At 45.4% G+C, this 15,219-nt stretch overlaps 1 protein-coding gene across 6 annotated transcripts in view; it reads right to left on the minus strand.

Moving 5' to 3' along the window:
- C14H2orf42 (chromosome 14 C2orf42 homolog) overlaps positions 1-15,219 on the minus strand; it is a 42,454-nt gene that overhangs the window by 786 nt on the left and 26,449 nt on the right. For all 6 annotated transcript variants that reach the window (XM_007970336.3, XM_038007056.2, XM_073023054.1 and 3 more), the window contains 3 exons: positions 14,892-14,999; positions 14,444-14,544; positions 10,901-11,063 (listed from right to left, as the gene is read on the minus strand). In XM_007970336.3, the coding sequence (XP_007968527.1) occupies positions 10,901-11,063; positions 14,444-14,544; positions 14,892-14,999 (372 nt within the window). The remainder of the gene's footprint in view (positions 1-10,900; positions 11,064-14,443; positions 14,545-14,891; positions 15,000-15,219) is intronic.

The raw sequence follows: 15,219 nt of genomic DNA on the forward strand, positions 1-15,219 counted from the left end.
TAGCTGGGATTACAGGCGTGTGCCACCACACCTGGCTAATTTTTTGTATTTTTAGTAGAGATGGGGTTTCACCGTGTTAGCCAGGATGGTCTCGATCTCCTGACCTTGTGATCTGCCCATCTCAGACTCCCAAGTGCTGGGATTACAGGCGTGACTCACCACACCCAGCCATCATGAAGTTAAAACTATATATTTAGGCCAGGCGTGGTAGCTGACACCTGTAATCCCAACAGTGTTGGAGGGCAAGGCAGGAGGATAGCTTGAGGCCAGGAGTTGAAGACCATCCTATGCAACAAAGTGAGACCCTGTCTCTACAAAAAAATTAGCCAGGTGTGGTGAAATGTGCCGCTAGTCCCAACTACTTGGGAGACTGAGGTGGGAGGATTGCTTGAGCCCAGTACTTCAATGCCAGCCTGGGCAATACAGTGAGACCCTATCTCAAAAAAAACAAAGTGGCCGGGCGCGGTGGCTCAAGCCTGTAATCCCAGCACTTTGGGAGGCCGAGACGGGCGGATCACGAGGTCAGGAGATCGAGACCATCCTGGTTAACATGGTGAAACCCCGTCTCTACTAAAAAATACAAAAAAAAAACTAGCCGGGCGAGGTGGCGGGCGCCTGTAGTCCCAGCTACTCGGGAGGCGGAGGCAGGAGAATGGCGTGAACCCGGGAGGCGGAGCTTGCAGTGAGCTGAGATCCGGCCACTGCACTCCAGCCTGGGCGGCAGAGCGAGACTCTGTCTCAAAAAAAAAAAAAACAAAAAAAAAACAAAAAAAAAAACCAACAAAGTAATATAAGAAAACAAGAAGGATGGACCAGGGGCAGTGGCTCATGCCTGTAATTTCAGCACTTTGGGAGGCTGAGGTGGGTGGATCACTTGAGGTCAGGAGTTCAAGACTAGCCTGACCAACATGGCAAAACCATCTCTACTAAAAATACAAAAATTAGCCAGGTGTGGTGGCATGCTCCTGTAATCCCAGTTACTTTGGAGGCTAAGGCAGAAGAATCGCTTAAACCCAGAAGATGGAGGCTTCAGTAAGTTGAGATTGCACCACTGGACTCTAGCCTGGGCAACAGAGCAAGACTCCGCCTCAAAAAACACCCCCAAAAAACAAAAAAACAAGAAGGATGGAGGAGAGGACCCTGATTAATAATGTATACACATTTTTCTCTCAGCACTACTTAACCTTCGACTTCATAAGCTAGTATTTTACTTTTTATTTTTTGTTTTTGTTTTTTGAGATGGAGTCTTGCTCTGTTGCCCAGGCTGGAGTGCAGTGTTGCAATGTTGTTTCACTGCAACCTCCGCTTCCTGGGTTCAGGTGATTCTTCGGCCTCAGCCTTCCAAGTAGCTGGGACTACAGGCACGCACCACCATGTCCAGCTAATTTTTGTATTTTTAGTAGAGACAGGGTTTCACCATCTTGGCCAGGCTGGTCTCGAACTCCTGACCTCTGGTGATCTTTCCACCTCGGCCTCCCAAAGTGTGGGGATTACAGGCATGAGCCACTGCGCCTGGCCTACATTTTACTTTTCACTTCACTGTGTTACTCTCTCTCCACTTTAGCCTAAATAGTCACCCCGTTTAAACTCCTTCCCTCAACTTCTTTTGGTCCTTTCTTTCCCACAAAGACTAAGATATCACTGATATGATGAGAAACAAAGCATCCATCCACCCTGGACTAACAACCTTATTGGCAGGGTATTTTGGTCTGTTTGGTTTCTTTCAGTCATAGAATATAAATGTTAGGTATTATCTAGCTCATGTTAGTCACAGACATTCTAGCTTCCATTTCAAATGATATCTGGAGTTGCTGCCAACTTTTCACTTAAATATCAATGAAGACATAGAAAAAGATGAAAACTCACAACTGATGAACACTAAGACCACTGGCAGCTTCTGGGAGGAAATATAAAACAGGTGGAGATGGATGGAAAGAAATCCACCCAGACTTTGGCCATAGCATATCCCATCTTTCCTTCATAAAGGGAGGCTACATGGAACAAGGCAGGAAAATACTCTCTCTCTCTCACTGTTTGTGCCCTGGCTACTACTTGTACACAGCAGCAAATGAGTAGTGCCACTTCCTTTCCTTTAGAACATCTCACACATACCCCCTCCCCACTCATGTACCTGAATTCTTGATGACTGCAAAGGGGACTTGGGGGAGGGTAGGTGCATGGTTAAAGTTGAATAGCAGGGCTAGGTGCAGTTGCTCACATCTGTAAACCCAGCACTTTGGGAGGCCAAGCCGGGCAGATCATGAGGTTAGGAGTTCGAGACCAGCCTGATCAACATGGTGAAACTCTGTCTCTACTAAAAATACAAAAATTAGCTGGGTGTGGTGGCACGCACCTGTAATCTCAGCTACTCAGAAAGCTGAGACAAAAGAATTGCTTGAACCTGGGAAGCAGAGGTTGCAGTGAGCTGAGATCACACCACTGCATTCCAGCCTAGGCAACAGAATAAGACTCTACCTCAAAAAAAAAAAAAAAAAAAAAAAAAAGTGAATAGCAGTGGCAGAGTGTGTTCTGGAAAGTACAGTCTGCACTAGTAAAGCAATTTGGGTGGGAGAAAGAGGAGAAACCCCTGAAAACTGTGTATGTGGGGAATCTTAGTTTTGTGTGTTTTTTCCTATATTCCATTATTAGCAATGAAGGAGGCAGAGATGTTCAGGAGATGCCACTGTGGTAGGAAAGAGAAATAATAGATATGAGAACTCTGCATCAGCACCTCACATACAGATCTGAGAGGGAGCCAGCCATCACGCAGGAGTGATCCCAAGCAATCTGCCTGTTACCAAACTTTGAGTCTGGAAAGATCTTGTTTTTTTGTTTTTGTTTTTGTTTTTTGAGATGGAGTCTCTCTCTGTCGCCCAGGCTGGAGTGCAGTGGCTCGATCTCAGCTCACTGCAAGCTCTGCCTCCCAGGTTCACACCATTCTCCTGCCTCAGCCTCCCGAGTAGCTGGGACTACAGGCGCCCGCCACCATGCCTGGCTAATTTTTTTTTGTATTTTTAGTAGAGACGGGGTTTCACCGTGTTAGCCAGGAAGGTCTTGATCTCCTGACCTCGTGATCTGCCCACCTTAGCCTCCCAAAGTCTGGACAGATCTTAATCTGTTCAGTAATAAGAAAAGAACAGGAAGTTTAAAAAAAAAAAAACTATATAAGGAAAAGGGAGTAAATAACTAGAAGAATTAAAGGAAGGGAAAGCAATGACTGATCTATCCAAAAGAAAATTTAAACAGCCAGGTGCAGTGGCTCACGCCTGGTAATCCCAGCACTTTGGGATGCCGAGGCGGGTGGATCATGAGGTCAGGAGTTCGAGACCAGCCTGGCCAAGGTGGTGAAACTCCGTCTTTACTAAAAATACAAAAATTATCTGGGCATAGTGGTGGGCACCTGTAATCCCCAGCTACTCGGGAGGCTGAGGCAGGAGAATCGCTTGAACCCAGAAGGTGGAGGTTGCAGTGAGCTGAGATCACGCCACTGTACTCCAGCCTAGGTGACAGAGCAAGACTCTGTCTCAAAAAAAAAACAACAGAAATTTCAGGGAACTGTTTAGCATCCACAAAAGAAAAAAATAAGATCTGGCCTTTATGGAAATAAGGCCAGAATCATAAGAAGAGCCCAGACTGGGAAGAAAAGGCAGCTGGATGAGAGTAAAAGGAAGACAAACAAGAAAAGGCCAAATTTCAAGAACCACAAAGAGTAGAATTAAAATCTACATGGTCAGCTGGGCACAGTGGCTCATGCCTGTAACCCCAGCACTTTGGGAGGACCAGGGTGGATCGCTTGAGGTCAGGAGTTCAAGACCAGCCTGAGCAATATAGCGAGACCCCCATCTGTGTAAGAAATTTTTTTTTTTTTTTTTTGAGACGGAGTTTTGCTCTGTCGCCCAGGCGGGAGTGCAGTGGCACGATCTTGGCTCACTGCAAGCTCTGCCTTCTGGGTTCACGCCATTCTCCTGCCTCAGCCTCCTGAGTAGCTGGGACTACAGGCGTCCGCCACCACGCCCGGCTAATTTTTTTTTTTTTTTTTTTTTGAGATGGAGTCTCGCTCTGTCGCCCGGGCTGGGGTGCAGTGGCCAAATCTCAGCTCACTGCAAGCTCCACCTCCTGGGTTTACGCCATTCTCCTGCCTCAGCCTCCCGAGTAGCTGGGACTACAGGCGCCCGCCACCTCGCCCGGCTAGTTTTTTTTGTACTTTTTTTAGTAGAGACGGGGTTTCACCGGGTTAGCCAGGATGGCCTCGATCTCCTGACCTCGTGATCCGCCCGTCTCGGCCTCCCAAAGTGCTGGGATTACAGGCTTGAGCCACCACGCTTGGCCTAATTTTTTTGTATTTTTAGTAGAGACGGGGTTTCACAGTGTTAGCCAGGATGGTCTCGATCTGCTAACCTCGTGATCTGCCTGCCTCGGCCTCCCAAAGTGCTGGGATTACAGGTGTGAGCCACCACGCCCGGCCAGAAATTTCTACTAAAAAAAAAAAATCTGACATAGTTCTAAAATATATTACAAACCCATAATAACCAAAAGAGTGTGGTACTGGCATGCATCTAGACAGATTAAAGGAACAAAACAGAAAGACTAGAAATAGACACAAATAGAACAGGAATTTAGTTAGCCTAAGATAAAGATGGCATTTGTAACTACTAAAATAAAAACAAATAAGTGTTTCTTATAATAAATCCAGTTTGTATCAACCAGATAACCATCTGGAAGAAAATAAAAGGTGGTGGAACCTTATCTATAACTTACATAAGTTACATCATGATAAATTCCAGAGAATCAAAGTTTTTCTTTTTCTTTTTTTTTTTGAGACAAGGTCTTGGTGTTTCGCCCCGCCTGGAGTGTAGTGACACAATCATGGCTCACTGCAGCCTCGACCTCCAGAGCCCAAGCAACCCTCCCACCTCAGCCTCTGAAGTAGCTGGGACCACAGGCATGTACCACCATTCCTGGCTAATTTTTTTTTTTTTTGAAAGTAAGTTTATTAAGAAAGTAAAGGAGGCTGGGCGTGGTGGCTCACACCTGTAATCCCAGCACTTTGGGAGGCCAAGGCAGGCAGATCACAAGGTCAAGAGATCAAAACCATCCTGGCCAACATGGTGAAACCCTGTCTCTACTAAAAATACAAAAATTAGCTGGGTGTGGTGGCACGGGCCTGAAGTCCCAGCTACTCAGGAGGCAGAGGCAGGAGAATCGCTTTAACCTGGGAGGTGGAGGTTGCAGTAAGTCAAGATTGCACCACTGCACTCCAGCCTGGTGACAGAGCAAGACTGTATCTCAGGCCAGGCGCGGTGGCTCACACCTGTAATCCCAGCACTTTGGGAGGCTGAGGCGGGCAGATCACGAGGTCAGGAGATCAAGACCATCCTGGCTAACATGGTGAAACCTCGTCTCTACTAAAAACACAAAAAAATTAGCTGGGTGTGGTAGTGGGCGCCTGTCGTCCCAGCTACTTGGGAGGCTGAGGCAGGAGAATGGAATGGCATGAACCCGGGAGGCAGAGCTTGCAGTGAGCTGAGATCGCACCACTGCACTCCAGTCTGGGAGATAGAGCGACACTCCATCTCAAAAAAAAAAAAAAAAAGGTAAAGGAATAAAGAATGGCTACTTCATAGGCAGAGGAGCCCCCAGCTAATTTTAAAAATTCTTTTATAGAGATGGGGTCTCCCTGTGTTGCCCAGGCTGGTCTCAAACTCCTGGGTTCAAGCTGTCCTCCAACCTCAGCCTCCCAACATTCTGGGATTATAGGTGTGAGCCACTGTGCCCTGTCAGGTCAAAGATTTAAACATAGACAAACTCAGGTTAAAGAATACTTTTGAAAAATACAAAATTAGGCCGGGTATGGTGGCTCATGCCTGTAATCCCAGCACTTTAGGAGGCTGAGGCGGGTGGATCACTGAGGTCAGAGTTCGAGACCAGCCTGACCAATATGGTGAAACCCCATCTCTACCAAAAATACAAAAATTAGCCGGGCATGGTGGTGGGTGCCTGTAGTCCCAGCTACTGGGGAGGCTGAGACAAGAGAATTACTTGAACCTGGGAGGCAGAGGGTGCAGTGAGCCAAGGTCGCGTTACTGCCCTCCAGCCTGGGCGATAAAGCAAGACTCCATCTCAAAAAAAAAAAAAAAAGAAGAAGAAAAGAAAGAAAAATTCAAAATTAAACACTAGTAGAACTAAACATAAGAATATGGTATCACTGGCCGGGTGCAGTGGCTCATGCCTATAACCCAGCACTTTGGGAGGCTGAGGTGGGCAGATCACCTGAGGTTGGGAGTTCGAGACCAGTCTGACCAATGTGGAGAAACCCCGTCTCTGCTAAAAATACAAAATTAGCTGGATGTGGTGGCACATGCCTTGTAATCCCAGCTCTTTGGGAGACTGAGGCAGGAGAATTGCTTGAACCCGGGAGGCAGAGGTTGCAGTGAGCCGAGATTGCCCCATTGCACTCCAGCCTGGGCAATAAGAGTGAAACTCTGTCTCAAAAAAAAAAAAAAAGAATATGGTATCACCTTCAAAAACTATGAAGACAAGGCAGAGAACATAGTCCATTTAGCAAAAAATAACACAGAAGACCAACTATATCAATTATAATAAATATAAAGAGGATAGACTATTAAAATTAGAAAAAGTCAAAACCAACTATATAATGTTGATAAAAGATTCATCTAAGTTGGGCCTGGTGGTGTGTGCCTGTAGTCCCAGCTCCTTGGGAGGCCAAGTGGAAGGATCACTTGAACCCAGGAGTTCAAGGCTGTAGTGTACTATGATCACACCTAGAAATAGCCACTGCACTCCAGCCTGAGCAACATGGCAAGACCCTGTCTCTGAAAAAAGACAGATTCAATTAAAACAATATCACAAAAAAGTTAAAACTAAATGGATGGCAAACATTAAAAAAATAAAAAACAGGCCGGGCGCGGTGGCTCAAGCCTGTAATCCCAGCACTTTGGGAGGCCGAGACGGGCGGATCACGAGGTCAGAAGATCGAGACCATCCTGGCTAACACGGTGAAACCCCGTCTCTACTAAAACTACAAAAAAACTAGCCGGGCGAGGTGGCGGGCGCCTGTAGTCCCAGCTACTCGGGAGGCTGAGGCAGGAGAATGGCATGAACCCGGGAGGCGGAGCTTGCAGTGAGCTGAGATCCGGCCACTGCACTCCAGCCTGGGTGACAGAGCGAGACTCCGTCTCAAAAAAAAAAAAAAAAAAAAAAAAAAACAGGCCAGGCATGGTGGCTTATTCCTGTAATCTCAGCACTTTGGGAGGCTGAGGCAGGAGGACTGCTTGAACCCAGGAGTTCAAGACCAGCCTGGGCAACAGAGTAAGACTTTGTCCCTACTAAAAATAAAAAGAAATTAGCCGGGAATGGTGACATGTGCCTGTAGTCCCAGCTACTCAGGAGGCTGAGGTGGGAGGATCACTTGAGCCCAGGAGTTTGAGGCTGCAGTGAGCCATGATTGTGCCACTGCACTCCAGCCTGGGTAACAGGGCAAGACCCTATCTCAAAAAAAAAAAAAAAAAAAAATTTAAAACATAAAAGAAAAAACAAAAGAAAGTTGGTGTCACGGTTGTAATACTGGACAAAGAATTTAGGGCAAAAGTTATTTTTATGTTGATAACATACAATTTACATTAACAACATCTGGCAATAACTCTGATGTACCAACAACACTGCATTTAAAATAATTAAAGGCTTTTAGAAATATAAGAAGTCATTCAAGGAAACATAATTTTAGTAGAAAATGGTAAAATGACTTTTCTAGTCTTTGGCAGGTCAAAGAGATAACAGAGAGGACTTAAACACCAAAATAAAATGACTGATTTAAAAGGTATATATAGCCAGGCGCGGTGGCTCACGCCTGTAATCCCAGCACTTTGGGAGGCTGAGGCGGGTGGATCACCTGAGGTTAGAAATTTGAGACCAGCCTGGCCAACATGGCGAAACCCCGTATCTACTAAAAATACAAAAATTAGCTGGGTGTGGTAGCACACGCCTGTAATCTGAGCTACTCAGGAGGCTGAGGCAGGAGAATCACTTGAACCCAGGAGGCGGAGCTTGTAGTAAGCTGAAATCGTGCCACTGCACTCCAGCCTGGGTGACAGAGCAAGACTCTATCTGAAAAACAAACAAACAAAAACTATATACGAGTTTACATTGGATAAATAACATCTATGCTAGCACAAATTCATATCATATGTTGTTAGTGAAAAAACATTTTAAAATTCCTAAAAAGAAAGAAATTAAGGCTGGGCTTGGTGGCTCATGCCTATAATCCCAGCACTTCAGGAGACTGAGGTGGGCAGATCACCAGAGGTCTGGAGTTCGAGATCAGCCTGGTTAACATGGTAAACCCTGTCTCTACTAAATATACAAAATTAGCTGGGCATGATGGCATGTGCCTGTAATTCCAGCTACTCAGGCGGCTGAGGCAGGAGAATTGCTTGAATCCGGGAGATGGAGGTTGCAGTGAGCCAGGATCGTACCGCTGCACTCCAGCCTGAGCGACAGAGTGAGACTTGGTCTCCAAAAAGAAAAAAAAAAAAAAGAAAGAAATTAAAGATACGTCTTCTGACCTCAAAATAATAAAACTAGAAATTGATAACTAAGAATATGAAGATCAAAAGCCTCAACTAATTTGAAATTTTAAATACAAGGTACTGAGGACAGAAACTAAACTGTAATTATAGATGATTCAGATAATAAGAACTTAATCCCAGCACTTTGGGAGGCCGAGACGGGTGGATCACAAGGTCAGGAGATCGAGACCATCCTGGCTAACCCGGTGAAACCCCGTCTCTACTAAAAAATACAAAAAACTAGCCGGGCGCGGTGGCGAGCGCCTGTAGTCCCAGCTACTCGGGAGGCTGAGGCAGGAGAATGGCGTGAACCCGGGAGGCGGAGCTTGCAGTGAGCTGAGATCCGGCCACTGCACTCCAGCCTGGGCGACAGAGCGAGACTCCACCTCAAAAAAAAAAAAAAAAAAAAAAAATTGAGTATTCCTTTTATTATGTATTTATTTATTTATTTATTTTTGGGATAGAGTCTGGCCCTCTCACCCGGGCTGGAGTGCAATGGCACGATCTCAGGCTCACTGCAACCTCTGCCTCCTGGGTTCAAGCAATTCCCCTACCTCAGCCTCCTGAGTAGCTGGGACGACAGGCACGCACCACCACACCTGGCTAATTTTTTGCATTTTAGTAGAGACGGGGTTTCACCATGTTGGCCAGGATGGTCTTGATCTCCTGACCTCGTGGTCTGCCCGCCTCGGCCTCCCAAAGTGCTGGGATTACAGGCATGAGCCACCATGCCCAGCCACACCTGGCTGATTTTTGTATTTTTAGTAGAGACGGGGTTTTACCATGTTGGCCAGGCTGGTCTGGAACTCCTGGCCTCAAGTAGTCTACCTGCCTAGGCCTCCCAAAGTGCTGGGATTACAGGCATGAGCCACTGCGCTCGGCCGAGTATTCCTTTTAAAAGCTACAAAAATAGTTCCAAGAAAATATTAGGAAAAACTTTAAAAGAGAAATTATTAATTTACAACAAATTTAGGACCGGGGGCGGTGGCTCATGCCTGTAATCCTAGCACTTTGGGAGGTCAAGGTGGGCAGATTGCCTTAGCTCAGGAGTTCGAGACCAGCCTGGGTGACACGGTGAAACCCCGTCTCTACTAAAATACAAAAAATTAGCCAGGCGTGGTGGTAGGCGCCTGTAATCCCAGCTACTCAGGAGGCTGAGGCAGGGGAATCACTTGAACCCAGGAGGCGGAGGTTGTGGTAAGCCAAGATCATGCAGCTGCACTCCAGCCTGGTGACAGAGCGAGACTCCCTCTCCAAAAAAAAAAAAAAAAAAATTCAGAACTGATAAAAGCCAGTTATCTGATTTGGAAAACACCATAAAGCAGATGAAATTCAAGTACAGTCTAAACTATAGACTTAGAACAGATTTTAATTTTTGTTCTTTAAGTAGAGTGGGGGTCTTGCTATATTGCCCAGGCTGGTCTTGAACTCCTGGCCTCAAGTGATCCTACTGCCTCAGCCCCCAAAGCTCTGGGATTACAGGCATGAGCCACTCTGCCCAGCCTTCATTTACTATTATCACTACGGGGACTTCATCAAGGGTACCAATTTAATACTAAGTATACTAAAACTAAGAGATTTCCATAACTGGCAATAACAAGTTAGTGGCAATAACAAGTTAGAATCAGGATAGATATTTCACTCAAAAGAGCAGCAAAAAATATAATATTCACAAGAATTTGACAGAATAATTAAAAATTCTAAATTTCTTCTGGAAGAATAAATGCACAACTGAAGAAACAAAGGGGAGCCAATAGATAGATCACAAAGCTAAATTAGTTAAAACTACGGCTGGCATGCACTTATTCATTCAGCAAGTCTTTTTTTTTTTTTTTTTTTGAGACTGAGTCTCACTGTGTCGCCCACTCTGGAGCGCAGTGGTTTTTGAGATCTCTGCCTCCTGGGTTGCAACCTCTGCCTCCTGGGTTCAAGCAATTCTTGTGCCTCAGCCTCCCGAGTAGCTGGGACTACAGGCACGCGCCACTACGCCTGGCTAAGTTTTGTATTTTTGTGGTAGAGACGGGGTTTCACCATGTTGGCCAGGCTGGTCTCAAAACTCCTAACGTCAAGCAATTCATCTGTCTCGGCCTCCCAAAGCGCTGGGATTATAGGCGTGAGCCACAACACCTGGCCTGCAATTTTATTTTTGAAAACACTGGTTCAAATGAAACAAAATACCTTATTCCACGATTGTCTTTACAAGGTGAATGAATGTGTCTTCTTTGTTTAAGGTCAAGATCCAAAGCTTTGGACAGTGTACTGTACTGTACACAAGCTGACACTCAAAGGAAGATGCGCTTTTGAAGTTCACTTACCAACTTTGAGGAAAGTTTTTAGTTCCAAGGGTCGCAGCACTGGTTGTTTTTCTATACGACCGTAGGTTTCTGCTATGCTCTCTACTTCCACTTTAGGGCATTTAAACAGCTCATAAGTCCCATCTCGGTTCTGGATAAAGCTACGAGTGATTTCCAAGGGCATCTGGACACCAAGACATACCAAAAAAGGGTGAGAGAGAAAACTTTCAAAATAGACCAATACCTGGATGACAACAAATCTTTTATTATTCCTTCTTTCTTGTTAAGTATATTCAAATGAATTACAACTTCCCTGTTTTTCAAGAAAATCCTGTCAACAAATCTGCCTTTTCTCCCTTACATCATTCATGGCTTTCCTTTTTTCTCTAAAATCTTAAATTTCCACCTCAGCCAAACCATATACCAGTTGAACCTCTAACATCTTCATGGGTACATGACTGTTGCTGGCACAGACCTGCTCTAAAATCAGTTTTATTCCTTCCCCTACTGCTCTGCTAGCAGCATTCTTCTCTTAAATTCCTCTGTTCATACACCTGCAGTTCACCTCACATCCTGTATGCTTCATACTGTCCTTGGGATTGAGCCAGGCAGAACTGGAACTGGATGCTGTGGTGACCCAAAGCAAATTACAAACTTCTCAGAGCCTGTTTTCTCATGGGCAAAATGCAGTTAATGCCAGGGCATGGCTGGGAGGTCAAATGAGGTGATGGAGGTAAGTAATGCCCAACAGTAAGAAGCTCCATGATTGTTAGCTCTCTTCTCCCACAAGCCTGCACCCTAGGTTGCTTCAGTGTCTCCCTAAATGTCATCCATTCCAGGCTAAAAGCTGCCTCTGTGACATCTGCATTTAAAGGAGTTCCTCAAGTACCTTTAATGCCAATACAGTCCTTTTCTAGGGTTCACTTTTTTTTTTTTTTTTTTTTAAAGAGGCAAGGTCACTGAGGGCGGTGGCTTGTGCCTATAATTCCAGCACTTTGGGAGGCTGAGGTAGGCAGATCACCTGAGGTCGGGAGTTTGAGACCAGCCTGACCAACATGGAGAAACCCCATCTCTACTAAAAATACAAAATTAACCAGGCGTGGTGGCAGATGCCTGTAATCCCAGCTACTCAGGAGGCTGAGGCAAGAGAATCGCTTGAAGCTGGGAGGCGGAGGTTGTGGTGAGCTGAGATCACGTGATTCCACTCCAGCTTGGGCCACAAGAGTGAAAGTCCATGTCAACAACAACAAAAAAAGTCAAGGTCTCACTTGGTTGCCCCTGCTGGAGTACAGTGGTACAATCATGGCTCACTGCAGCCTCCAACTCCCAGGCTCAAGTGACCCTCTTGCTTCAGCTTCCTTAGTGGTTGGGACTATGGGCACACACCACCAGGCCTCACTTTTTCTTTTTTTCTTTTTTTTTGGAAATGAAGTCTAGCTCTGTCACCCAGGCTGGAGTGCAGTGGCACGATCTCGGTTCACTGCAACCTTTGCCTCCCAGGTTCAAGTGATTCTCCTGCCTCAGCCTCCCAAGTAGCTGGGATTACAGGAGCAAGCCACCATGCCTGGCTAATTTTTGTATTTTAGTAGAGACGTGTTTTCACCATGGTGGCCAAGCTGGTCTAAAACTCCTGACCTCAGGTGCTGCGCCCACCTCGGCCTCCCAAAGTGCTTGGATTACAGGCATGAGCCACCTCGCCAGGCTCTTTTGCTTTCTTTCTTTCCTTTTTTTTTTTAAGAGTAGGGGCCTAGCTGGCCGGGTGCAGTGGCTCACGCCTATAATCCCAGTACTTTGGGAGGTCGAGGAGGGTGGATCACATGAGGTCAGGAGTTTGGGACCAGCCTGGCCAACATGGTGAAACCCTGTCTCTACTAAAAATACAAAAATTAGCCAGGCGTGGTGGTGTGCACCTGTAGTCCCAGCTACTCAGGAGGTTGAGGCATGAGAATTGCTTGATCCTGGGAGGTGGAGGTTACAGTGAGCCGAGATTGTGCTACTGCACTGCAGCCTGGGCAACAGAGCAAGAGACTCTGTCTCCAGAAAAAAAAAAAAAAAACATAAAATGTCTAGTGTGGCTGGATGTGGCAGATTACACCTGTAATCACGGTACTTTGGGAGGCCAAGATGGGAGGACTGCTTGAACCCAGGAATTTGAGACCAGCCTGGGCAACATAGCAAGACCCCATCTTAAATTTTTTTTCTTTTAAAATTAGTAGGGTGGGCCTGGTGGCTCATGCCTGTAATCCCAGCACTTTGGGAGGCTGCAGCAGACAGAGTCCAGGAATTTGAGACCAGCCTGGGCAACACGGGGAAACCCCATCTCTACAAAAATAGCTGGGCATGGTGGTGGCATGTGTCTGTAGTCCAAGCTACTCAGGAGGCTGAGATGGGAGGATCACTTGATCCCAAGAGGCAGAGTGAGCTGTGACTGCACCACTGTACTCCAGACTAGGCAACAGAGTAAGACCCTGTCCCAAAAAAACCAAAATACAAACAAAAAAGACCAAAAAAAATTTTTTTTAAAGTGTCATTTCTCAGCCGGGCACAGTGGCTCATGCCTGTAATCCCAGCAGTTTGGGAGGATCATGAAGTCAGGAATTCGAGACCAGCCTGGCCTACATGGTCAAACCCTGTCTCTACTAAAAATACAAAAATTAGGCTTGGCGCAGTGGCTCACGCCTCTAATTCCAGCACTTTGGGAGGCTGAGACAGGCGGATCACAAGGTAGGAGATCACGAGGTAGCTAGACCATCCTGGCTAGCATGGTGAAACCCCGTCTCTACTAAAAATACAAAAAATTAGACAGGCATGGTGGTGGGTACCTGTAGTCCCAGCTACTTGGGAGGCTGAGGCAGGAGAATGGCATGAACCCAGGAGGCGGAGCTTGCAGTGAGCTGAGATCGCACCACTGCACTCCAGCCTGGGCAACGGAGCGAGACTCCGTCTCAAAATAAAATAAAATAAAAATACAAAAATTAGCCAGGTATGGTGGCACGTGCCTGTAATCCCAGCTAGCCAGGGGGAATTGCTTGAACTCGGGAGGCAGAGGTTGCAGTGAGCCAAGATTGTGCCACTGCATTCCAGCCTGGGTGACAAAGCAAGACTCCATCTCAAACATAAAATAAAAAGGGTCATTTCTCTAATGAGAACAAAGCTGTAGTTTGGGGAGGAGGGTTTAATTGTGCTGGTGCCACTGACTTCACAAATATTATATCATCTCAAATTATTTATATACTTTCTAGCTGCCTGCCAGTCAAATCTAGGACTCATCATAAGTATTAGGGGATCATTATTTAATTTATAAGAAAAAATTGTGTTTTTTTATTCCAAAAGCAAAGAAAAAGTATATTGCAATTTAAGATACTTTTTTCAAGCCATAGGGAACACACATTAAAATCAGAGTCAGAACTATAAAGCCAGGGATATTTCTGAATAATCTCTTAGCGTGAAAAAAAAGAAACTCTGGTGTCTGTAACTCAAGGAACCAGTGCAAATATACTCCCTGTACTTGCCTCCCTCTCTTCCCTTCACAACCCTCCCACTGTTATAGAAATAAACTCTCACCTCTGGGGTATCTAAGATTTGTTTAACTTGCAGGATATTAGTGATATGCCAAGTATATTTGGAAAAGGTTCCCAGTGGCAAGGCATCTTTCCGAACAAAAGCTTCAACGTGAAAAAAGGACAAAATTAGATTACCAAAAAATAACATTTTCTTTTATTGTATTTGTTACCTAGTTTCTAATACAGTACTATTATTTCCTTATAGATTCTCAGCACTTTTAAAAAGAAATTCTAGAGGCAAATATATAAAAGGGTTTGGCAGAAATGTGACATATCAGTTGATATAGATAATTGATATGCCGATCATTGAAGGCTTTGTGCTCCAGACATATGAGTAGAAGTCCTAACTCTGAATACTCAGTAGTGAGTATTCTACACAGATTTTTTCCAAATGTAATTCTCTACATTCAAGACATCATCCATCACTATACCAAAGGGAAATCCTGTACCTGTGGTGGAGTTGGGAAGCCGTTTTTTTGCACTTCCTATAGATATTCTCTGTTGCAGGGCATCAAAAAAGGACTGAGGAATGTGGAACACCAGTGGTTCTGGTTTGCCTGTGGGAAACAAGAAGAAACAACTCATTTAAAGAAACTCAGAAGACTTTCTGATGTACAGGGAGAGGTGGAAGAAAAGGAATCAAGGGATGGTAATAACTAAAAATACCACTGAGATTTCTTTATACAGAGGCAAAAAGAAGGCTTTGATTGACCTTTCTGGGCCAAGAACTATCACTAGTCCTACTCTTGATCCCTTGCAAACACAAAACACACAGTG

Source organism: Chlorocebus sabaeus, chromosome 14 (genome assembly GCF_047675955.1).
Source record: "Chlorocebus sabaeus isolate Y175 chromosome 14, mChlSab1.0.hap1, whole genome shotgun sequence".
Lineage (NCBI taxonomy): Eukaryota > Metazoa > Chordata > Mammalia > Primates > Cercopithecidae > Chlorocebus > Chlorocebus sabaeus.